The sequence below is a fragment of the Mercurialis annua genome, linkage group LG3, assembly GCF_937616625.2.
Source record: "Mercurialis annua linkage group LG3, ddMerAnnu1.2, whole genome shotgun sequence".
Classification (NCBI taxonomy): domain Eukaryota; kingdom Viridiplantae; phylum Streptophyta; class Magnoliopsida; order Malpighiales; family Euphorbiaceae; genus Mercurialis; species Mercurialis annua.
The window spans coordinates 70,846,693-70,871,716 of NC_065572.1; the positions used below are offsets into that span (position 1 = coordinate 70,846,693).

The 25,024-nt window shown below is 32.6% G+C and overlaps 6 protein-coding genes across 7 annotated transcripts in view; 2 read left to right on the plus strand and 4 right to left on the minus strand.

Moving 5' to 3' along the window:
• Positions 1–18,601, minus strand: part of LOC126675524 (succinate dehydrogenase assembly factor 2, mitochondrial) — a 28,628-nt gene extending 10,027 nt beyond the window's left edge. Inside the window, exons 1-5 of one of the 2 annotated variants that reach the window (XM_056104948.1) lie at positions 18,441–18,601; positions 18,252–18,347; positions 18,019–18,145; positions 17,132–17,200; positions 16,904–17,052 (exon numbers count right to left, since the gene is read on the minus strand). In XM_056104948.1, the coding sequence (XP_055960923.1) occupies positions 16,906–17,052; positions 17,132–17,200; positions 18,019–18,145; positions 18,252–18,347; positions 18,441–18,556 (555 nt within the window). In that variant the 5' untranslated portion in view covers positions 18,557–18,601 and the 3' untranslated portion in view covers positions 16,904–16,905. Of the gene's footprint in view, positions 1–16,722; positions 17,053–17,131; positions 17,201–18,018; positions 18,146–18,251; positions 18,348–18,440 lie in introns of those variants that run through there. The other variant, XM_050370177.2, reaches the window with a different exon arrangement.
• Positions 765–4,532, plus strand: LOC126675515 (probable beta-1,4-xylosyltransferase IRX10L). Its single transcript, XM_050370168.2, has 4 exons — positions 765–1,200; positions 2,572–2,960; positions 3,226–3,467; positions 3,788–4,532. The coding sequence occupies exons 1-4, from the start codon at positions 1,092–1,094 to the stop codon at positions 4,299–4,301; spliced, it is 1,254 nt and encodes a 417-aa protein (XP_050226125.1). The 5' UTR covers positions 765–1,091; the 3' UTR covers positions 4,302–4,532.
• On the plus strand, positions 4,966–6,092 carry LOC126675525 (uncharacterized). The gene is made up of 4 exons (XM_050370178.2): positions 4,966–5,365; positions 5,460–5,518; positions 5,612–5,729; positions 5,807–6,092. Exons 1-4 carry the CDS (start codon positions 5,118–5,120, stop codon positions 5,889–5,891), a joined length of 510 nt encoding a protein of 169 aa, XP_050226135.1. The 5' UTR covers positions 4,966–5,117; the 3' UTR covers positions 5,892–6,092.
• Positions 6,301–9,435, minus strand: LOC126675518 (chromophore lyase CRL, chloroplastic). Its single transcript, XM_050370171.2, has 9 exons — positions 9,036–9,435; positions 8,906–8,955; positions 8,709–8,769; positions 8,272–8,307; positions 7,944–7,994; positions 7,231–7,323; positions 7,008–7,112; positions 6,792–6,884; positions 6,301–6,671 (listed from the first exon to the last, which is right to left on the minus strand). The coding sequence occupies exons 1-9, from the start codon at positions 9,216–9,218 to the stop codon at positions 6,531–6,533; spliced, it is 813 nt and encodes a 270-aa protein (XP_050226128.1). The 5' UTR covers positions 9,219–9,435; the 3' UTR covers positions 6,301–6,530.
• LOC126675523 (uncharacterized protein At4g14100-like) lies at positions 14,521–15,406 on the minus strand. Its single transcript, XM_050370175.2, has 2 exons — positions 14,879–15,406; positions 14,521–14,792 (listed from the first exon to the last, which is right to left on the minus strand). Exons 1-2 carry the CDS (start codon positions 15,381–15,383, stop codon positions 14,620–14,622), a joined length of 678 nt encoding a protein of 225 aa, XP_050226132.1. The 5' UTR covers positions 15,384–15,406; the 3' UTR covers positions 14,521–14,619.
• Positions 18,602–20,309: 1,708 nt separating the features above from the next.
• LOC126675516 (uncharacterized) lies at positions 20,310–22,511 on the minus strand. Its single transcript, XM_050370169.2, has 4 exons — positions 22,205–22,511; positions 21,856–22,114; positions 21,584–21,778; positions 20,310–21,007 (listed from the first exon to the last, which is right to left on the minus strand). The coding sequence occupies exons 1-4, from the start codon at positions 22,300–22,302 to the stop codon at positions 20,612–20,614; spliced, it is 948 nt and encodes a 315-aa protein (XP_050226126.1). The 5' UTR covers positions 22,303–22,511; the 3' UTR covers positions 20,310–20,611.
• Positions 22,512–25,024: the final 2,513 nt, after the last annotated feature.

A 25,024-nucleotide genomic window follows, 5' to 3' on the forward strand; every position in this document is an offset into this window, starting at 1 on the left:
TTTGAGCAATTAAATCTGTGATATTTTTTATATTCTAAATTAAACTAGTAAAAATAAAAATATTAAATAAAATAAATTAACAATGATAATAATCAACTAAAATATTAATTTCATATAAATTTTCAGTGACTTACAATTTTAATTCATATCAATTAAATTTAATAATTATATATAACGAAGGATCAATGAACGATCAATTATACTTTCTCTGTCCCATTTAGAAAGTCTCATATTCTATTTTGAGATTTTTCACTTAGAAACTCTCATATTTTTTTTATATTTTTTTTAAAAATCCATTTTTTTTATCTTTTTTTATTCATCTTTTTAAAATTCTGTGGAAATTATCATTATCATTAATAGAGATAAAACATGCAAAAACATAAAAAGACATTGATAATAAATATTTTTTAAATTTGTGTGTAAAAAAATAAGACTTTTAAAATGGGGTGGAGGGAGTACCGTTTAAACTATAATTTCTTGGGGAGAATTTTTTAGATAAACTGAGTCTATCACGTCATTCATAAATTAAAACACCTAATTAAAATGATGATAAAATTATAATATCATCATTAAAATCTAAATATATTTATTATAATTTACCATTATTTTAATAAAATATTATAATATAACCGGTTTAACCTATAAATAACATAATAAACTTGATTTATCTAAAAATTTATCTTCATTGGTTATAAAAATTGAATCACTAAGACTATAAAAGACAAGTATTAGAGCAAAGTAATAAAAAGACAGAAAAAGAAATATATTGAAGGTGGAAGAAAACAGAGGTGGTAATGAAGTGGACTTTTCATCAGATTACAAAAAGAAAATAATAGCCAAACAGCCCCTTCCTTCAGATTAAATATTACTTACCACCTTAATCATCATTTAAGGAAATATAATCTTCTTCAAATTTATTTGCTCAACTTTCTTTATCACTCTTTTTCTTCTTCAAAGAAACCCTGTAACTACTGTTTCTTGTGACATTTCAACCACAATCTTTTCTTCAAGAATCATTCTTCCTTGAGTTCTTGATTGGGCTGTTTTTTTCTTTTATTTATTGTGTATTTTTTTCTTTTTATGCTTTAGAAATGGAGATTTGGAAGTGGGCTTTTTGTGGGATTTTCTTGCATGCTTTTTTTATATCAAATCTTGGTGCTTTGAAGCTCGGCACCAACCAACGCACTGAGAGGATTTCAGGTCAGATTTAATGTTTTTGTTGTTCAGTAATGGGTTGATTTGTGCAAATTTCTGGTTTTAACTGTTAACTGACTTTAGGGTTTCTGTTAGTTCTGATAAATAAGTTGGTTATGATAGATTACTGCGATCTGATTGAGTTTAAGCTAAAATATAGATTTGGGCTTTAGTTTTTTTCTATTTTAGTCTAAGGTTGAACTCTAGTCAAACTGTTTTCTACATCTAGTTGGTTGAGGTAGAAAACTTACTTAAACGTTTCTCTTAATTTATCAGCTCTAACATGCATGATGCATGTATAATCTAGATATAATTTTGTAATTATCTAAATTTTGGATCTCTAATTCAGAGTCTTTACATTGGTGTAAGCTGTCTTTTACCTTATCCATGCTTGAAGCAAAGAGCAGGTTTGAAGCTTGAAAGTAAGAGCATGGTGTTTCTTGAATATGCAAAATTAAGTTAGAAATGCGAATTATCAAGCATGGTATTAGTTGAAGACTCGACGATTAAAATGGTTGAAGTCAAGTGGATGCATAGTTTAACTCAACTAATATTCCCAATCTAGTAGCTTCGTTCCTCTCAGTTTCAGTTTCTAATTGCAATATCATGCATTTTCACGTTGGCTTTGTACCCAGTTTTAAGCTACATTTGGCTATAGTCCTAGCTTGCGTTGTTTTAGTTACATGCTAACAACAAAAGGGAATGAGGAAGCATTGAAAGGGTTTATTTAGGATGAACCTAAATGAAGGAAAAGTTAATTTTAATTATATTTTTTTGTTTGCTTTTCATAGTTAAAGGTGGTGTGATGTCTGCTATACACTTCCGTAAATGCTTGTCTAAGGCAGAAGATGCCAAGTAAGCACTGCAATTGCTAGGAGATGGTTTAGAGTTAATATTTGAAGCTCATTGTATTTCAAGTTTGTCTTCAGCAAAACAGAATGGTGAAAGGTTCCCTGTAATTGAGTTTGACCTCAACTATTTAGACTCGATTGATCTGAGTTGAATATATGAAGTTTCTGTAGTTAGAGTTGCTGGTGTCTCAGTGGCCCTACCAGTTATTATAAATGCTAGTTGAATTATTGAATGAAGAAGAGATGCCAAGCACCAGAAATCCATATCACATTGCATTGGGATAGAGACTATGAAACATAGATCTGTCTAGGTGATATATCTGAGTTGGAGTAATCCAAAATTCGAGTCTTGAAGGACCATGCTATGCAAAATAATTATCATTTGCTGCTTAAGAAAATATCATTCTTTTAGAATTCTGATACATGGTATTATAATGTCAGATATGTTGAATTAGTGGAAGATGTTAAACCATGTATAAAGTTAAATATGAGATATTTATTGTTGGCTGAATTGTGTAATATGTAGGTAGTGCTGGTGATGTTTTGGATGATGATCCTGTGGGAAGACTAAAAGTTTTTGTTTATGAACTTCCAAGCAAATACAATAAGAAAATTCTTCAAAAGGATCAAAGATGTCTCACCCACATGTTTGCTGCTGAGATCTTTATGCATCGGTTTGTGTTATCTAGCGCTGTCCGGACTCTAAACCCTGAGGAAGCTGATTGGTTTTATACCCCTGTATACACCACTTGTGACTTGACTCCAAATGGCCTCCCTTTGCCTTTTAAATCCCCTAGAATGATGAGAAGTGCAATTCAGCTTATTTCTTCAAACTGGCCTTATTGGAATCGGACCGAAGGAGCTGATCACTTTTTTGTAGTGCCCCATGACTTTGGAGCATGCTTCCATTATCAAGTGAGTAAATCCATATGTTTCACGTTTGTCGTTCTTGTGACTATACTGACAAGTCTGTTTTATGCAATTTGAACCAATTGGCCTGATTTTATGGATTCCTAAAGACCCTAAAATGTCTGTTTCCTGTTCTGCATCAATATGTTGATGTGTAGAATAATTTTTTGTTTTATCCGGTTAATTTTGTAATCGTTCTCTCTTTTTTTCTCTTGTGAAATTTTCCACTTAAGTCTGATGTTATGGTATTATGTCACCTATGCTTTTGCAGGAAGAGAAGGCTATTGGAAGAGGAATTCTTCCTTTGCTTCAACGTGCTACCTTAGTGCAAACTTTTGGACAGCGGAATCATGTTTGTTTGAATGAGGGATCAATCACAATTCCCCCATATGCCCCTCCACAGAAAATGCAAGCCCACTTGATTCCTGAGAAAACTCCTAGATCTATTTTTGTCTATTTCCGAGGGTTGTTTTATGACGTAGGAAATGACCCAGAGGGTGGCTACTATGCAAGGTATCTCTCATTTTTTTTCTTTCAAATTAACAGAAAAGGCTTTAAGTGTCGAGTTTCTTCAATTTGTTCCACAAGCATTTCTTTAACAAACCATATTAAAGAAACTTGTATATAAGAAATGTCATGTCTGAGTAATGGCATGAACCTTCTAGCAACTTTGCAAAGTAAGCTAAATATTCAAACTATTTATAGTTTTTTTGCTAAAATGCTGTACAAATGGAGGGGAGTAGAATGCCACAAGTTTCCAATTGATCCTCAGCATTGATGCTTTGTTGAAGCAAGATTTTGACCGAATGCCTCTTTGCTTTAAAATATGACAGAGGTGCACGAGCAGCAGTGTGGGAGAATTTCAAGGACAATCCGCTTTTTGACATATCCACAGAGCATCCGTCTACATACTATGAAGACATGCAAAGAGCTGTATTCTGTTTATGTCCACTTGGCTGGGCTCCATGGAGTCCGAGATTGGTGGAAGCCGTGATATTTGGTTGCATTCCTGTTATTATAGCCGATGACATCGTTTTACCTTTTGCGGATGCAATTCCGTGGGAAGAAATTGGGGTGTTTGTTGATGAGAAAGACGTGCCCGACCTGGACACCATTCTCACTTCAATCCCACCTGAAGTAATACTGAGGAAGCAGAGACTGCTCGCAAACCCTTCAATGAAACAGGCAATGCTGTTTCCGCAACCTGCTCAAGCAGGAGATGCTTTCCATCAAGTTCTGAATGGACTTGCACGTAAATTGCCACATGATCGCAGCGTTTTCTTAAAGCCGGGAGAGAAGATCTTGAACTGGACAGCAGGTCCTGTCGGCGACCTGAAACCATGGTAGCAGTCTTGACACAAAACTGCAAATTTTAGCATTCATTCTCTTGAGCCTGCCATTTGACAGAGTTTATCAAAAATGTAAAGTAATTCTCGAAACTTGTCACCATTTGTTGAATTATGCATTGGTATGAGCTCATTAGCCATTTACAGTTAGTGGCCTCATGTAGTGTATAATAATTTTGTACTTGCTTTAGTCTGAAAGCTTTGTCTCAGTAATATACTTATATTGAAGAAAGGTCCAGTTTGACCCTCTAATTTGGGACGAAAGATCAAAAGGCTTAAAGCTCGCTGCTTCGAAAAATGAAAACCCTCAACTTGTCAGTTTTGGCTCAGATACCTCCTTGACTATCAAATTGACATTATTTTAATTTTAGGGTGCGACTAACTCCAAATTGATAAGTTGAGGGTATTTCCGATCTAATTACGAAGATGAGTCATTTGAATTAGAATATTTAGATAATATTTATCACGTCAACAATACAATTATATGCCATATAAGCAAAATAAGATCGGAAGTATACACTAATACAAAAACTGAAATTTAGGGACTTAAAATAATAAAGTAAAGTTCAAAATTCTTTTTAAAACAGCTTAAAAGTGTAGTTATTTAAAAAGTATTTGATTGAAAAGGAGGCACAGGACAAGTGGGGCAAAAAGGCCTAGAAAGATGTTTGGTGTTTGTGTGGGAAGCATGAAAGCCACGCTTCCACATCATTTTTGATCTACAACAAACACAACAGCCAATAACACAACTATTTTTCTTCTCTTATCTTCTCGTCTCTTTTCTGTACAGTACTAGCTAGTGTTGAAACACACAAAAATGGCAGCCCTGCATGTACCCACCAGCCTTCAAGCCTCAAACTCAGCATCACTACCCTCAATTCTAGCTCCCATTAACACCAATGCTGGCCTGAGACCTCCATCTGATCGTTTTGCTTTGAAATCTTGTTTCTTTGCTCCGGCACTTCATCTCTTGCTTCCTTCAAACCAACGCCACACTCTTGCTTCTGCTCCAAGATTCTCCATGCGTGCTGCTTCCAAGCAAGCTTACATTTGTCGCGATTGCGGGTACTTTAGTTTCATTTTAACTGAATCTATTATTTGTTTAACAGTTATTGAAGAACGAAATAGTTATAATTTAGCATGAGTTTGGTGACTGCAGGTACATTTACAATGACAGGACTCCATTTGAGAAGTTGCCTGACAAATACTTCTGTCCTGGTATTTCCTTCTTCTCTTCTGAACTTAGATGATTCTATTAAATTTACATATTTGATTGTTGGCAATGGTATAAAATGAAAATGGATGGTGCAGTTTGTGGTGCTCCGAAAAGGAGATTCAAGACATATGCACCTCCTGTCACCAAAAACGATAATCAAACAGATGTTAGAAAAGCACGTAAAGCGGAACTCCAGAGAGACGAAGCAGTCGGGTGAGTATAATTTGATGTTTCTACTTATCTTTTCCGGCTTTAAATGCAGAGTCTAATTCGATATGTAAACTTGGCAGGCGAGCATTGCCGATTGCGATTGCGGTAGGAGTTGTAGCTCTTGCTGCTTTATACTTCTACCTAAATAGCTCCTTCCAAGGTTGAAACAGAACAACTCCACCGGCCAAATATGCTTGTAGAGTAGTGTTTTGTCAGTGTTTTGAGTTCACAGAACAGAAACAGAGCATTTCCTGTATTTTTATCTAATTCGTTTGATAGTATGATTCATCAATTTTGATGCATTGGTGATGTTGTAAACTTATTCCTGCCTGCAAGAGTATGAATGCATCTACTGAATAAACTGAATAGCAGAATGAACAGAGCTAGGAACTCCCAAGAAATCTACAGTTTGAAACAATAATGTCTCATCAAATACAATAGAGGTGCAAAAACCAAACCAGATTTGGTTCAGTTTAAATTTATCTAGTTCGATTTTGAAAGGAGGAATATCAGCTGTGATTTAATTTGGTTTGATGACCCCTAAAATACAAGGACTAATCAATTGAAACTCATATGAACTAACTAATGTGCTTGCATTATAATTCATAGCCAAGTGAATGACTTTACTATGTCATATACATTCAAATATCTAGCACATCACATTATTCATTAGTAGTGCTACACTTTTATCTATCTAAGAAAGAAAAATGATGTTAAATAAGGTCATACAACTTGGACGAGAAAAATGAAAAAATAATTCATAGCTGAAACTTTACAAATGGTTGGTATGTATGTAGCAAGTGATCATTCCTGCAAGACGAAAGAACCCTGTATCCGTTTCTCCATTGATAGCGGAGGAGGGAAATTCAAGGGAGAAAACATGTCATTAACACTAGAGGCTGGCGCAGGCTTGAAGTCGTAAGGACCTTCTCTTACTCCCCAAACCTGCAATCACCAAAACACTAGCAATTTTCAAACTGACACATTATATTGTATAATTTTTTTGCTTCATTCTGAATGAGATAATGTTAAAACTTGAAATTCAAGCAAAACCCTGAAGCTAACCTGATTTCCATCATCATCGTAGCCCCTATCCCAAGTATGTATTTCATTGTTTTTTAAAACCGCTAGTTCAGAAGTGCAGAAGCTTGCTCCATTCTGTCAGAGTAGTAGAGATTAGCACAAATTGGCTAACTTGCAGATCTAAATTGGAAGCAAACATAAATTACAGGGATATAGTTAATTGTATAGTGCAATGTCATAAAGTCGAGAAGCATATACCCATGAATTTGGAAATCCTCCAGGGGGAGTAGAACCTTCATATAAACAGCGCTTTCCACGGTCACAGCGATTAAGATGTATTGTTGTCAAATGTTCTGCAATGTCCTGATCATATATATGGCAATGTGGAGAGAATATTTTTAGTAGTAGAACATCCTGATCATATTTGAGACCTCATGATATTGTATTGAAGTCATGATCTAAATATGTACACGAGGCTTACACCAATAACTTCTTCTGGAAGCGGACGCTGATCCTTTGGGCGATCACAGAAGTTTTTGTACTCCTCTGCATCTCTAATGGCATAAGAGCTTACCTGTTGATTTATTGCAAAATTCTAGGCTGTTTAACATGTTTAAGAAAATTCTCCTCTGCCTCAAAATGAATAGGCATTAAAGGGTAATTAACCACAAAATCAGGCATAGGTGGAAAAAGGAATTGATAAGAAATAGCCAGCCAAACAAAGCTGTTGCAGTAAACAGATGAAAAAGTTCTTTGACGGGAAAATTTAATAGCAGGATCAAGGGAAGAAAAAAACAGTCCAAGTTTTTATAAGTCTGTAAAGCGTTATAGTACATATAAAGAAAAAATATTAAAAGGTATATCGTCTTTAATTGTGGTTAATCCCCAGGTTTTACTCAACAAATTTCTAGCATATCATAATTGTTCAAAGGGTTTCAAGCAAATGATGCGAGGAAAATAGCATAATCCATGTAAAGGGATCCGGGAGATATATATATTATATACTTGCTAACAGTTAATAAGCACGGTAGTACTACAGTAATTGCATTAATGCCGTCGACTCCTAAAGCTTGCCCGAATATTAGATAGAAGGTGATATTTTGAAGTACATAAACATAAACTTAAGATCACTAACAATGCAGAGTATTATTACGTATAGGCTCTTGCACAAAAATTAATAGCAGAAACACTCACCTCAACATCGCATTTCAATTCCTTGGGACAGGGCTTGACCATATAAAATCTCTGCAACAAAGCCAATAAAATAAATGTCAGGATTCTTATTGCAAAAAGCGCTATGAACACAAGAACAAGAAACATACTTTCTAGTTACTACTCTATGTAGTAAAATCCTATCATAAAAGTTCAACAACAATTTGCATATAAGAATACCAAGAGATACATAAACTGGATATTTAAGAATGTAGTAAAAGCTAATCTAATTAGCAACATAAATATCAAATAATCATAACTTGTCAAGATTACACCTCAAAAGTAAAGGAATTAGAATGTAGTAAATCACCTGCCGAAAGGGCTTTTGAGGAGTCCTCCAAAATGCCTAAAAGAATTTAAAAAGAAATATGTTATATGATAAACGAAAAGTATTAAGACTAAAGTTCAATATAATCAAATAAAATATAGGGGTACTTGCAAAAAAAACCACCTTTCACTTGTTTAGCAATTTAAGCACGTTTTTAAACAAAAATACTAAACCTTTCGGCTTTCTGGCCCAAAAGCAGTATTCTTTCACCAAAAAATGTTGTTTTTTGGCGTTTTTAAATGAATAATACAACAGCGGATAACGACATTCAGCTGTAAAATGCCGAGAAATGAAAAGTTGGCTTTTTTGTGTCCAGTTTTAGAAGGCGTGCTTAACTCGTTAAAAAGGTGAGACCTTTGCTTTTATTTTTTTTCAAAATAACCCTAAAATAATAACTAGAAGTAAGGAGCTCAACTAACTTGCTCGAAATATAACACTTTAGAACCATCCACCATCTCTGCTGCTGGACATGTAAGCATTCTGCATTACACATTTACTAAAAACAATCAAGCAAACATGATCCAATTCTAAAGGCAAAAATTGCAACTTCAAAATTAAAATTGCTAGTACTAATTCTTAATTCATACCAAAATTCACTTAAAATAAAGTTACCAACCTAATGTTGAAGTAGTTATCAGGATCCCTAGCTGCTTGTTCTCTCGAAAACTAAAAAAAAAACACAAATGAATAATAAAATGAAGACATAAACAGTATTAGAAAACAGAAATGAAAAGGAAAATGATTACTTTTTCACCGGTGAGGGACTGAGAAACGAGACGGGCATGGTCCCAGCGAGTAGTGGACTTGGTGAGGCGTTTAACAAGAATGGCACCTCCTATTAAAACTAGACTCTTTATTACTAATCCTCGAGCTCTGCTCCACCCGTTTGACTCCGAGTCTGACCCAGAAGAGCTCGACCCGTCCACCATTTTCGGAGCCTTTGGTGTTTTATGCTACCATCCGCAGCCAAACACCCGTCACCATCTTCTTCAAAAAAAAAACAGCAGGAAGATTGGAAAGCTCAATAGTAAAAGAGTGGGTGGATGAATAAAAGAGTAGTGGGTTCTGAGGACTCGGTTTGTGGAATAGCAGAAGAATCAGAGACTAGTGATTTGAGGAAAATTGGAGTTTTGTGGCTTGGTTGCTTTTGCTAGTACTGTTGCTGAATGTGGGTTTTGGGCTTTTTGGTGGTTTGTAGCCATTCTCTTTTTTTTTTTTTTTATGGAAAATTATAGAAAAATTCAAGGAAAGGGTATTTTTTTAAAACAAATTCGTATCAGAAATGTATTGCTTTGGCAAAAATACTGAAAACTCCCCCACCTTTAAACTTTTTCCCAATTCCACCACCACTTAGGAGAATCCTCAATTGCACCCTATTTAGAGTTTTCAGTTTTCATCTGTACCTCAAAATAAGAAAAATTGATAATTTAATTAATTTAATGATAAAATTATTAAAACCAACTAAATAGAGGGATTGTATCATTATTTTTTCCATTTGAAAAAAAACAAATAAATTAGTATATAAAGGATTAATTTAAACTTTTTTCTAAATAAAAAGAGGTCATTTTAGTCAATTGGGGTACAGACGAAAACTGAAAACACTAAATAGGGTGTAATTGAAAATTCTCCTACGTGGTGGTGCAATTGAAAAACAAAATCAAAGGTGGGGGCTTTTTAAGTATTTTTGCCTATTGCTTTTAATCCGCAATTGAAATTCTCCTGAAAAGTATTTTAAAAATTAGAGGAAATTAGACAGTACCTGCATAACAGCAAATAATCTCACTTGTATTGTTTGATTAGTCCGTATCGAAGAATATTTAATCAATTTACATACATACTTTGTCGATTGCAAAAGTATGGTTTGAATCTACTCTTTTGTTTTCCTTTCAATTATCTTCGCCATTTTTTTCTGTATGAACCTATCTCTGCTACAACCCTATTCCTCCATTTTTTTTATTTCGATTCCACAGCAAATCACATAAAGATTTTAAATTTTAGTAATTCGATTCCGCCGATGCCGCTGTTAGTGCATCATCTTTCCTTACAATCAAGTTGAAGTAATTAGACATGAAGAAGAGTTTATAAAAACCAATTCCAAAGAAGAGGAAAGAAATTAAGGGTAGCGTATAAAATAATGGTTAGATTTGCTGGAGTTGATGGGTTTGCCGGCAGCGATGGATCTGAGAAAATCAGTGTTGGATCGCTCTGCCATTTGCTCATGAATTGCTTTCTATTTTTGAGAGAATGATATATTAACAAAAGAAGAGAAATAGGTAGTTGATGATTTCAGGAGTCATTGAGCAGGGTAAGCAGATATGTTAACAAGATTTGATAAGGAAGCCATTAATGAAAAAATAGAAACAGAAGACAAAAACTCTTCTCTTCTGTTTGGGTTTTGATTAAAATATCCATATACTAGACAATTTGGCTCTCTTAAATTCATTGTTAAATTAATGGATTATGAATTTATGGGTTTAAAATTTTATAAAACCGTTAATGAACTGTTAGTAAACTAAAGACAAATTAATTTTGACTGTTAGTAAATTGTTAGTGAACCGTTAGTAAACTAATAGTAAAAAAGTTATCAGTAAACTGATAGTAAATTAATTAACAACTTATTTTCATTTTATAATTCAAAAAATATATTAAAAGTAAATTTATAAAATTTTAATTAACTACTAGCAAACTGTTAGTATACTGATAATAAATTTTTTATTAGAAAACTGTTAGCAAACCTACCATATTTTTTAGAATAAAAACCGTATTTTTATTATCAAAAACCGTATTTTTAAAACCTTTTAAAAGTCAAACGTATTTTTCTACACAAACTGGTCAAACAGTATTTTTCAAAATATATGTATATAGGTATTTTTTTAAAACTCCCTAAAAATTAAGTAATTTTCTTGTTAACCCTTTATTAATTAACTTTTTTTTGGCGTATTGGAGACCTATTTATAGCCGGATTTGAGCGGGCTCGGGTCGATCCAACCAGGTTTGAATATTTTTCATTTAGTTCTGAATCTGTTTTGGGCCTTATTTTTACTATCCAAACTCGGTGAGTACATTAAATTTATATAGATTCAAACCGAATTTTTGCGACCTACGTGGAAAATTGTATAATAATGGAAGTCGAATCCAACTCATCAAAAATTAGGCCCATTGCAGGCTCGAGTTAGGCTTTACGAGACTTCATGTAAAATTATACATACATAAATTAACTATTTGCAAAACATTTATTGATAAATTACTTATTTATACATAAATTGTAATGAAAACGGGGGGGTGATTTGCTAGAGCTCTGGTATCTAAAAAAAAGACAGTTAGAAAAATTGCCGGAAGGAATTTTTCGGACGCTCACTTCGACGGTCAGGTAAGTATTTGGTAAAAAAGAGGCAAGTAAGAATAGAAAGAGTAAAGAATAAATAACTTAGAATTTAAGGGTAAAATGATTTATATAGTATACTCGTCTTCTTCACTTGTACTTTCTATAGTGAGATGTCCCTCTATGTTGTAGGCTAAACTGACATTTCCTATTATTTTGATATTCAGAGCGATATGTATGTGTTTTTTTGGCAGAGAATTTTCAGCAGTTCCTTTGGCTATCGTGGTATTCCTTACTTTTCTTTATGAGTAATGTCCTTTATATTTTAATCCTGGTTGCTTCTCTAATGGTATAACAGGTACGAGGTAAGACATAAGGAAAATTCGGATCAAGAAATTTTAATCCGGGATTGAAATTTTTCTGGGCTCGTGGGCCTATTTCATTCCATTATACTAGAGTTAGTGATATATGTATAATCGGAGGTTGCTTCGCCCCTAATAAATTATCATATAGCTTCAATTATAAATGAAATTAATATTATTATTTTAATTAAATTGATTAGAATATATGTATATATGACGATGTTACGAGTTATTAATATATATATATATATATATATATATATATTATTTATTTAAATTTAATTTTTAGTATAAACTTATTTATTAATGAGTTTTATCATATACTTTTAATAAAATATATTTTTAATTTAATATAATTTAATTTTTTATAACTTTTATTATAAGAATTATAAATAATGAAGCGTTCTTTATATTTTTTAATTTTTGTTTTTCTAAAAAGAGATAACAAAAATCATAGGTGTTAGACAAGGATTAATAAGCTAAAACAAAAACATGGTCATCATCGTCAATATGGTATTTCTTGCTCGAGTCATTTGTTTTTAGTGATGTCTACAGACTACAGACTACATCTATTGTATATATATGGAGACCAATGCAATTGAGCTCTACCCTCACTTCTTTTCTCAAACAGGAGCATGGAGATCACTGAAGCCTTACAGCTTGAGGTATGCTATTAATTTCAAATTTACTTCACTTTGTGAATTTTCTGCTATTAATGATTTTAGGCTTAATCGCCAAAAAATACCAAACCTATACGTCTTGTGTCAATTATAGCCAAACCTTTAAAAATCACCAGATTTAGCCAAACCTTATATGTTCTGTTTCTTTTTTAGCCATTTTTGAATCGAACCGGTTTTTCTGACACCGTGTCGTCCACGTCACCGCCAACTAAGCAATTGGCTGGTGGCAGCTGAAACATTTAAATAAGGTTTGGCTATAACTGACACAAAATGCATAGATTTGGTATTTTTTGGTGAATAAAACTAATTTTAAAATTAAATTATTAAATAATTAATTATATTATAATAGAATTCATATATATTTAAAAAATAATATTTTTATTTAACGCTAATTAAAATTAATTTATTTTTTTACTAAATTTAAATAATTCTAATAAATCTTTTTACATATTTGATGGATATATAATTAATTTAAATTCTATTAAAAACAAAAAATATCATATTCATCTTAAATTTTTTTTTTCTTAATTCCAGTCGTCGGTTCTTTGACACCGCCGCCGTTTGAGACCCAATTATCCGTCTTCCGACGAACAATCTGAGAGTAATATACACAACAAACATACGACAGTGTTCATAATTTAACTATACACACATAAACATAAAAATAATCACTGAATAGACTGCTTATTTGAAGGACGAATGTAATTATTTTCTCTTTTTTTTTTCCTTTAAAAAATGAAGCTCATTGTGTGTAATCAATATATATCATGATGTTTATAAGCATAAACGCATATGTCATTTTACTCGGTATAGCCAAAAACTTACTTTAATTTACACATAACTATTTTATTTATTATCTAAATCCAGTCATAACAAGATCTCAACAACATTAAAAATAATAAATTAAATTCAAAATCATCGTGAACATTAAATCCTTTCACCAAATTTAATTGAACATCAATTCCAAAGTAATACATTAATTCATTTTTTTAATTACATATTCATTAAAATATATTATAATATAAATTTATTAGATTTAATTAGGTTTAATAAAAAATTAAAATTAATTTTAATTAGTATTAAATAGGAAATATTAATTATTTTTAAATATATATAAATTTCATAAATGATATAATTAATTTACTAATTATTAAATTTAAAAATTGGCTTGAATTTAAAATTAGGTTTATTCACCCAAAAAATACCAAACCTATTTTTTTTTTTGTCATTTATAGCCAAACCTTATTTAAATATTTCAATTGCCATGCCAGCCAATTGCTTAGTTGGCGGTGACGTGTACGACACGGTGTCAAAAAAACCGGTTCGATTCAAAAATGGCTAAAAAAGAAACAGAACATATAAGGTTTGGCTAAATCTGGTGATTTTTAAAGGTTTGGCTATAATTGACACAAAACGTATAGGTTTGGCATTTTTTGGAGAATAAGCCATGATTTTATCATCCTCACAGATTCAGAAATTACAGTTGAGAATTGAGGAACAGTCGAGGAAACTTCAGGTGATGTTTGATAAACAAATGAAGATAGCCGATGAGAAGTTCAAGGGCTCTTCCCATCACACTCAAATTTAATGCAGCCATCGTAGTTTCAGAACTACATCATGCCAAAACAGGATTTGACAAAATGAATGAGTTTCCTGACTATTTATAAACATTTGACAAAATGTTTTGCAAATAGTTGGTGCTAAAAGATGAACTTGTTACTTGTTTATGCATCAACATCAATGACTCTTCTTGTTTTTTTGTTTATTTTCTTTTGAAGACAAGAAATATAATTTGTTACTGCTACAATTAGAATTCCTTTGTTATGCCTACGTTACTTGAAAAGGAAAAATCAAACTGCCCACAAAATCAAGACTACGAACACTAAACTTTATTCAGATTCCAAGGCTAAAAGATCATCATCAACCTGAGCAAGTTCCAAATTATAAAGACTACACAATAAAATAATTAAACACCTCCTCTCATCATCGACCCTTGAAAAGCTTTACCATTAACAACAGATTCAAGAACAGAATTTCGCTCCTCCACCTCCGTATTCTGAAAACAGTAAACCGGAGCTTGCCATTGTTCATCCTCCAGCACCGCTCCAACTTCAAACGTCATCACATGAGCAACCATCCCTGCATATCACAAAAACCACACAATTATTACTTAATATTACAATTCCACACATTAAAGTTGCAAATTTATTAATTACGTTGCGTACCTGTATAAAATTCCCAATAAACTGGTCTCTTGCTTATAACATCCTCATAATAGGTTATAAAGTCCACTTTCTCCCAAACATTGCAGAGAAACCCATCAACTTGGCGCTGACCAAGATAAGTAGCTCCATCGAGCCAGTCGGGTCTTAGAATACCCACCGGGAAATGCAGGGTCCGGCATTCTTGCGCTGAGTCCAGAGTGTAGATATAGGAAGTTCCATTATTCCATTCAAGGTCATAGAGAAGCTTCCCTTGCTGGTTTTGGATAATGTTGAAATTCCGGCCTTTAATCCAGTCGTACCATAAGTCCACCGCCTGAAGATTACCGGCGGTGTTGTTCATGAACAGAATTGAGTGGAACTGGTGCGGCCATGGTGCCGGAGTTGGGTCTGCAGATTTTGTTGATTCTGATAAGGCATAACTGCATCCGAGAGAGTAGATTAAGAGAAGAGTAGTTAGGATTGTGAGAGAGAATGAAAACATTTTGAGTTTGATTTCAAAGGCCATTGTTATCTTCTTTCTTCATTGGCCATGGTTTTATCCTGAAAAGATTTTATCAATTTTACTCACGTGCCATCCAACTATGAAAAAATCTATTTTCACCCAGCCAAACTAGTATTCTTTTGCACTATTGCATTGTGATACTTTTTTCTTATCATTTATGCCCCTCCCATTTGTACACATTTTACCAATTGAGAAAAGCATACAAATCTGATGCAAAAATAAACAGTGTATAGCGGGTTTTTGAATTTTGTGTGCCTATAAAGCATTAAAATTTCCAATTTAGTGTCTCTTTGAAATTTAATTCCAAAAAAGTGTCTGGGCCCACGCGTTCCGCATTGTAGGAATGCGGAACGTATTAATTAGCTGATTAAATCATTAATCAGCTCATTAAGCAACTTTAATATTTGGGCACTTTAACAATTTTAAAAATATATATAATATTAATAAACGATTTTAAATTAATATTAACAAACGATATAAATTAACAAATGATATAATTTTAAAAAACGATATAATATTAATTTTATTTAAACAACGATTTTAAAAATAAATAATATATTAAAAATACATCTACTACAAATGACAAAAAGCAAATATTATCTAAATACAAATTTAATCTAAAAATTATATATCCATTTCATCTCAATAAAGTTTGATCACTTGAAAAAAAGGGATTGGAATTCTCTCAAGTTCAAATGAACTTGAGGGGGTTATGTTCACGATCTACACCGTTCATTGTACAATGAACGGTGTAGATTAGTTTGATTAAAATTTTACTTTTTTGATCTACACCGTTCATTTTACAATGAATGGTGTAGATCGTGAATATGACCCCCTCAAGTTTAAAATGAACTTGACCGAATCCCAATCCAAAAAAAGTATTTTATTAAAAAATTCGACTTGACATTTATAAATTTAAAAAATTCGTATGGTATTGATAAAAAAAAATTAAATTAGTATGATATTTTTAACTCATATTGAACTGGGTTGTTTCAATTTTTTTATTAATATTATCATACTGATTTTTTAAATTTTACAAATGTCAAATCGATTTTCTCACTTTGAGACGAAATGAATATATAATTTTTAGATTAAATTTGTATGTAAATAATATTGGTACACCAATGATTGGGGAGACAAAAGTACTCCCCAATCATTAGGGAGTAATTAATCAACTGATTAAGTAATTAATCAGTTGATTAATGCGTTCCGCATTGTAGGAATACGGAACGCCACATGTTCCGCATTCCCACAATGCGGAACGCGTGGGGCCAGGCACTTTTTTGGAATTTAATTCCAAAGAGGCACTAAACCGAAAATTTCAATGCCTTATAGGCACACAAAAATCAAAAACCCGTGTATAGCTGTTGAATTTATTTGTTTACTATAGCTAGCCGCTATTGATAACTATTACATGCAGGGAGTATAGAAAGAAATGACAATTATATATATCATATTATTGTTTTTATTCCATATGTTACAAATGATCAACCCGAAACCTCCAAGGTTATGATGAGGAGGACAGCTACTGATTTCCAGCGACAGGGTTGCCCGGATATTTCTTTATATCATCCCATCCTCTCACCCATGGCTGTCCAGGTATTGCACGCGTCTCCGGAGAAGTGTGGTTGTTTAGGTTGTTCATAACCTTATCACGCACTGCAGAGAATACCTGCAAATTTAACTATATAAGAATGCGGCGTACGAGGGAAAGAAAGATAAGATGAAGACTGAATTAAGGGTCAGCTCACCGGATTCATATTCAATGCCTCAGGGGGTTGCTCCTGACCAGTTAACCATTTCCAAAGATCCGGATTTTCCTGCATAATGGGACAACATATTAAAACATTACTCTAATGAAACACGTCCAACACGATTAAGCAAAACCCTTTTTCACTTTCCAAACAAGATGATATCTTATGACTTATGAGATTGAAAGGTATTGTGGAATAGATTGGAGTTAGTGTTTTCTCAACCAAAGATCAGTTCTTCTAGTATGCATAAACATAAACTCAGTGGACCATGCTTCTATGATTTTGTACCATATCTCAATAAAGCACACATAAAAGCTACAGATGCTCTCAGATAACATTATAAGACGAGACAACTCGCTTAATGTGGCATGTGACCGGTGCATGCAGATTCTGGCCAAGAAATAATAAACCACCAAAAAATTAGCAAATAGAATCATTCAAAACATTAGATGTGAAGGAAGATAATGCCACTTAGGTCGGAGGTTAATACTCGTAAGTGCATTTGTTGGAACCAAGGGGACAAGCCCCGAATAACCATTTTATTCAACTTGATCGGTCAACCAGTAACAAACGGGACAAATAGAGCATTAGGTAGTGTTGTGCATCAGAGTCCAGTTACATTTAATGATGCACAGCTCCAAGTAAACGTGTGAAATCATTCAATCTACAAGCATAAACCACAAGGATCAATAAGGAACATAAGAACCTACTTAAGAAATTTTGAATCAGCTAAAAAACATTTCCACATACAAACAGAAGCTACCACTAAAAAAAATGAATGCAAAATTTGTCGTCGGATCAAAAAATTAACAACCAGAGGCCAATCTGAAATCCATTAGTTTGCAAACTTATAAAGATAATAATAAATAGATAAGAAAACTTACAACGTCAAGGACATGAATTAAAGCTTTAACTCCATGCTCATCCATGGACTCAATATGCTCTTCAACCCATTTTCCAAGAACCAAGTCCAGCTCCAAGAACCCTCTCTGTTTGCTCCTGTACAACAATCTTCTCACAAACAAAACATTAAAACAATAAGAATTTTTCAATCATCCGTATGATTACCATAAATAACAAAAAAAACTCAAAAAGGAGCTAATTAATCAATAAAAACCTGTTACACAAGCGGCGTTTGTTTTCCTCATTGGAGAGATCAATGGTATCATTATCACTAACGGTAGAATAACGTGAAATCCAACCGTATTCAGACCTGGGAGAAACGATATACCCTTAGAATAAAACTCAATTGAACAATTTTTTTAACCAGAAAACCGAACCATAAAGGAGTAAATTAAAGGTATACCTGAAAGGAGATTGAATGCGGATGGGAGAGGAAGAAGTGATGGAGCTCCGGCAAGGTGTGGCGGAAGAATTAAGGAGGCGGTGGGCATTGATCAGAGCTCGTCTCAGGGACGCCATTTTTGTGTTGATGGGATCTTTTTAATTACTGTGAGATATAAAGAAAAGAAATCAGAAACCATAATAAGCAAACTGCTAGAAGGGCCTGGATCGTGGCCCTTTTTGATCCACTAACAATTTTATGTCAATTTCAGATAGTATCTGCTGTTGCCAAGTCCACCAAAACGTAAGCTGTTTCTACCTTTTCCCTAATTTTGTTTGGATTATTACTAATTACCCACACTTTAAGTCTAAATTAGTGTTTAAAAGAAATTCATAAAATCATAAAACAACTCTACTAAATTTTGAAAAACAGTTTGCATTATTTATCAAAGAAATATGATTTAATTTAGGCTAATAGGTTTAAAAAAACCCTGACCTTTCATTTAATTTTCAATTCCTACCCTGACGTTGCAATTTTTTCAATTTTACCCTATTTCGCATTTTTGGTTTTCAATTACACCCTGAAATAAAAAAAATTAAATAATTTTATTATTATAAAAATTAAAATATATAAAATAAATATATTGAAAGATCATTCCATATTTTTTTTCATATAGAAAAAATTCAATAAATCCTTAAACTTAAAAAAATTTCAAATAAATCCATAATAAAATCTTAATTATAATTCATTATTAATTTTTAATACACCTCACTCCGCTTTCATCGGACCTACCATCACCAGACCAATCGACCGAACTCCGCTTATCACCTACCATCGGAAACCACCGGAAAGCCATCATCTTATTATGCCGACAATGACACAATGTATAAGCCAATTTCCCGTCAAAGATGCTCACTTAAAAGTAAAACATTAAGTGAACAGAACAGAATTCATATATCTTGAATCACAAAATTACAATAATCAACAAGAACATCCAATCTAAAAACCAAACATAAAGCATGAATCTTTACACACGGAGACTAAAAATTACTATGAATTTAGAGAGAAATGAAGTGATTACCTGCTCAACGTCATCTCTATCAAAGTCATCACAGGATTGGCTACCATAAATGCCAGCACCTTAAACATTTTGTCGAAAGTTGAACCAACACTTAACTCTTGACCCATTAGAGGGTCCAATCCTCAGGCGAGGAGGAACCTACTCCTCCCAAATATTTTTTTTATTAATTAATCTCCTCAGGCGAGGAGTTGCTGCTCCTCACCGGAGGAGCAGCGGGAGGCTCCTCCTCCCAAATATTTTTTTCTTAAAATTAATTAATTTAAATTTAATTTATTTGTTTTTATTTTATTGAAAAGATGGCTTTTTTGTATAATTTATAATTTTAAAAAGTATTTAGATTTTTTGATAAATATAAAGGATCTATTTTAAATATTAGCCAAATAAAAAGAGTTCAATTGGATGTCTCAGGGTGCAATTGAAAACTAAAAATGCAAAATAGGGTAAAATTGAAAAACTTGCAACGTCGGGATGGAATTGAAAATCAAAACAAAGATCAGGTTTTTTCTGCCTATTAGCCTTTAATTTATTTTAATTTGGCTTAATTTTAAAATTTTCATATAATTTTAAATTCAAATTAAATTAAAAAAATCAATTTAATTTAATATAATTTAATTTGGCTCGATATATTCTTTCTTCTTTTTTCCATGAAACTTTTCCCCCACCTGCATTTAGTATTTTATACATATATTGGATTTTCGACAAGTACCTTTTCTCGATTTCATTTATAAATAAAATTATTTAAAATTTAATTTGATATAGATATCGACCAATTCAATTAATATTAGAATACAGTTACTTTTGAGAAAATCTTGTGCAAAGAAAAAATTAATAAGGAATCATTTACTATTATACAGTGCTTGTTATACACCCTTCTAAAGATCATTAAGCAGACTGATTTCCATATATGCAGTCTTCGTTTTAGCAGCCCAGAATCCTATTTCCTATCAGCAGAATCTAGAACTGGAAGATAAACTCCTTTGTTATAAAATGAACGAACGGATCGCCCCATTTAGACACTAATCTTTTCTCCTTAAATTTCATAGATATATTCTCAGTCTAAGGAGATAGGTACCAGCTCGCGGATCCTATTAAATGTATCAGCGTAGTAACCTCAGAAGCTTATTTCGCGTCTCTCTGCAAAGAACTTTCCGGATATTGCATGTTCTGGAAGCAAGGCAAGCCATACTCCAGTGTCAGCCCCGTCAGCGGATGACAAATTACCAGCCCAGCCTGTCATTGCGGTCTTCACCCAACCTGGACAGAAGCAATTGATATAAATCTTCCCACCTTCAGGTCGATCTGACAGCTCTTTTGCCATTAACCTAGTGAGAGCATTAACTGCAAGTTTTGACAATGAGTAGTCAGTGAACATCTGAGGCCACGCCCCAGATAGCCAAGTGCCATCCTCTACTTGCCGTAGGAAATTGGATAGAGTCTTGTCTATGAGCTCCTCTGATAGAGATTCCAGATTGCTGAGTTGTTCTCTCAAAATCACATCTCCAATTCTCTGTCACAGCCAAGAAAATTACAATGACCTTATTTTTGGTAAAATGCACCAATTACAAATACCTTATTAAGATCAAAGAATGTGTTCTCAGTAGACTTCAAACAAAATGCATGATCTTTGGACTTCTCCTCTTCCTTTCCTGATTCTCCAAGGAAGTGATTTACAACAATGTACATATGCATATTGTTTTCATTTGCTACAGAGTTTTATCAGAATTGCAAGAAACAGTAATCATAGTATGCTAGAATTTCTAAGCCGCGATCAATCATCAAAATTCAACAATACAGTTGCTCATGCACGAAGTAGATACGATTTTCCCCAAGAGATGACAAACAGGTTGTATTTAGTAAATAAGGAAGGTAAACAAGGCCTTCTATATAACATAATACAGCAGCAAGGAAGAAAAAAAACATGCGGAGAGGAATATAGACAGTATGAGTATGCCTGCACAATTATGCCAGAGTACTCTAGTCGACTGCATTGGCATTGAAATTAATCCAGATGGGATTGATATTCTTTTGTAGTGCATATTAAAAGCATGTACATAGGATAACTACATAGCATTAGACTACTCACATTCCGTCTGCCATTAATTCGACCAAGGCGTGAGCTAACATTAACAATACGAACACCAGCAGCAGAATGCTTCATCAAAGGGATCATAGCTTTAATCACATTTCTAGTCCCGTAATAGTTAATATCAATAACCATCCGAGCAAATTCAACAGAATTATCATCCCCAAGATTATGATTAACACCAGCATTATTCACCTAAACAAAACAAAAACCAGCAATAAACAAATCGAACAATAACGATCACACGAGAAAAGGATGAATGAAAAGTTTACCAGAACATCAAGACCGCCATAGGTTTGTCGAATCCAATCAGAAAACTTCTTGATAGAACAAGAATCAGAGATATCAAGCTGATGAAAAACAACACTAAGACCTGATTCTTGCAAAACCTTAGCAGCTTCAAGACCAGCATTACTCTGTCTTGAGGTTAAGACAACAGTTAGCCCCTGGGCTGCTAATTGTCTCACAATTTCAAACCCTATTCCTCTGTTAGCACCTGTTACTACTGCTATAGTTTCTTCAGACCACCATCTATAATTCAAACTACATCACAATTAGTCAATCACAATAATAAAATTAAAAAAATACAATTCTGAGAAACCCGAAATAAATAATTTATACCTTTGATGATCTGAGTAAGGAATTGTACGGAGAAGGGAAATTTCTTGTTGTCGTTTCTCTCTTCTTTCTTTTGCTCTGACTTTACTTCCTTGTCCCATTGATTTGGTTTGTTTGATTGATTAGGTTTCAGTGCATAAACTAAGGTTACAGAACAGTGAAGCTGACAGACCGGCGACTGGATCCGCTCGTCGTTTTGATTGTGTCTGGTCAAATTGTTTTAAGCTAATATTTAGGTCTAATTTGTGCATTTTGTTTTTTGGTACCATATTTTTAGGCATGAAATTTTGAGATGGGTTTACTAGAAATTTTTGTATCTTAAGAAAAATGCACTATGTCAAAAAGAAAAGACTGTCTTTTAATATGTGTTATATTTATATCGTTAATAAGCTGAATTATACTATATAATAGTAATTTAAAAAAATTATTTATATATTTTAATACAAAAATAGAAGTAATTCGTATGGATAATAGACTTATAAGTAATAGTTTTATTTTATATAATTTATAAATAATTAAATTAATTAAAATAAAAATATTAACTGTAAAAATAATGTTTTTTTAGCATAACTACTTATGTTTTTAACTTTTTAAATCAGCTAAAAAGTAAATATTGGAGTCAAACAGTCTTTGTTTGACCATTAAATAACTAAATCAAACACTTATTTTACTTGAAACAAAATACCCAGTATTTTGGATTGTTACAAACTAAATCCTAAAAATAATCATAATATTTTAAAAATAGAAGTAAAACTTGCTGAGACAAGTGTAGAAAGTGAAAATATCTTCTCTACAAGTGTAAAATAAAAACCCAACACTTAAAAAATTTAATTATTTAATGTGCATTGAAAAGTAAAATTAAATGAAATAATTGAATTTTAAAAATAAAATAAGATATTGTTTTTTATAAATAATAAAATTTCAAATACTGATGTTATTTTTTATTTAGTTTATTTTATTTTAATAATATTTATCAATTAAAAAATATAAAAATCTAAAATTTTATTTTTACGAAAACAACCAAAAAGCTCTATTGATAAACACCAAAGAGAATATAACGAGACTCCCCTAAATAAACTTTAGGAAACAATAAAAAAACAAGTGCAACCATATTATAAAAGCCTCCGGGATAAGCACCAAAACAAAAAAACAAAAGCCAGAAATAAGAGGAACTTAATACCCTGCTACAAAAGCCTCAAGGCAAAGATTAATTCAAGAACAAACCGTCAACCACAAAAGCAAGCAAAGAAATAAACATGCAGCGAAATCTATTACAAGAGCCTCAAACTCACTGCAACCAACCCATAAAAGCAAAATTTAACCCCTATTACAAAAGTCTCAGGGATATAGTAAAGCAAACAAAACAATTAGAGTATTGCTCGTGCTATTAACATTAAACTTGTCCAACAGAATGCTTCTAATTCTTTTAACAGAATTATCAGGCAAGCTGCATTCATTCAGGAAGATCTTCCTATTCCTAGCATTCAAGATAGTGTAAACTAAAATAGCAAGGATCACTCTTCTAATATTTGCTAAGATGCTCCTCCTTTTGGCTTTCCTGCTAAACTAATAAGTCTTCTCCACGAACCAATTGATTCTGCAGATCAGAAACATGGACCTCCAAATTTCAGCAGTAAAAGCACACTCAAAGAAACAATGCTCAATGCTTTTTCTACCATTTGCACACAGCTCAGATTGGTCATCAGAAGTCACACCCCAAGATTTCAACTTATTTTTAGTCTTGAGTCTGCCTTTCATAGCCAACCAGAGATAAAATCGTGCTTAGGGATAGAATTTTTCCCTCATAATTTTGAACCAAGGCATACTAACATGATTGCATTTATACATCTTCCAAATCTTGCTTATAGAGAACTTGCTGTGATCCATAACAGTCCACTTAATGCTACCATCAACATTATTTTCTAGTCTATAGTTCTTCTTAATAAAATCCAAGCTTCTTCAGAGGCTTCATCCATAGGATCAAGAAACTCCTAGTTCTCATTTTTACACAGATTAGCAACTACAGTATTTTTGGACATATCTGAGTCTCTCATTTTAACCCTAGGAAATTTTTCCATCATAGTGCAGCCTTGAATCCAAGGGCAATTTTGTAATCAATCACTTTTCTAGCATCAGTTCTAATTTTCATAATCACTCTCCAAATCCAGCTAGTCTTATCATTACACTTGACACTTCATAAGATTTTGTTTTTATCGTGTTGCTCTTAGTGATTGCAGCTTTGGTCTAGGTATGAATCTAAAGTATGTTATTATTGCAAAAATAAGTATTAATCAAAAAAAATTAATCGTAATTATTCTCATTTTTTTACAAATAAAATTATATGTATATTTATAATATTAAATTATATAAATTACTCATCGTAGTTGCCGAATTCGATCCGGTCAACAAACCAATGTATGTAGCACATTAACGATTAAAACTTCTATGGCCAATGCAGACTTTGATGGGGATCAAATGGCTGTTCATGTACCTTTATCGTTAGAGGAGTAAACTAAAATTGAGCTGTAATTTCGTACTTATTATATTTTTAAATATGTAAAAGAATACAATTTCATTTTTCATTTTTTTAAATTACCCACTTAAAAAATATTATATTAAAAATAGATTTAAGGTTATTGTAATCATATATCAACACCTATACATATTTTATCAATTTAATCACGAATTTTAAAACGTTTCAATTACAGTAAAAAAGTCATTTTTTTCTTAATTCAATACACGAGGTCATAAATATGCCGACGTGGCTGACAAAGATAATGTTCACTTTAGTAAATTACACCAATGAATGAATGTCACGTCAGC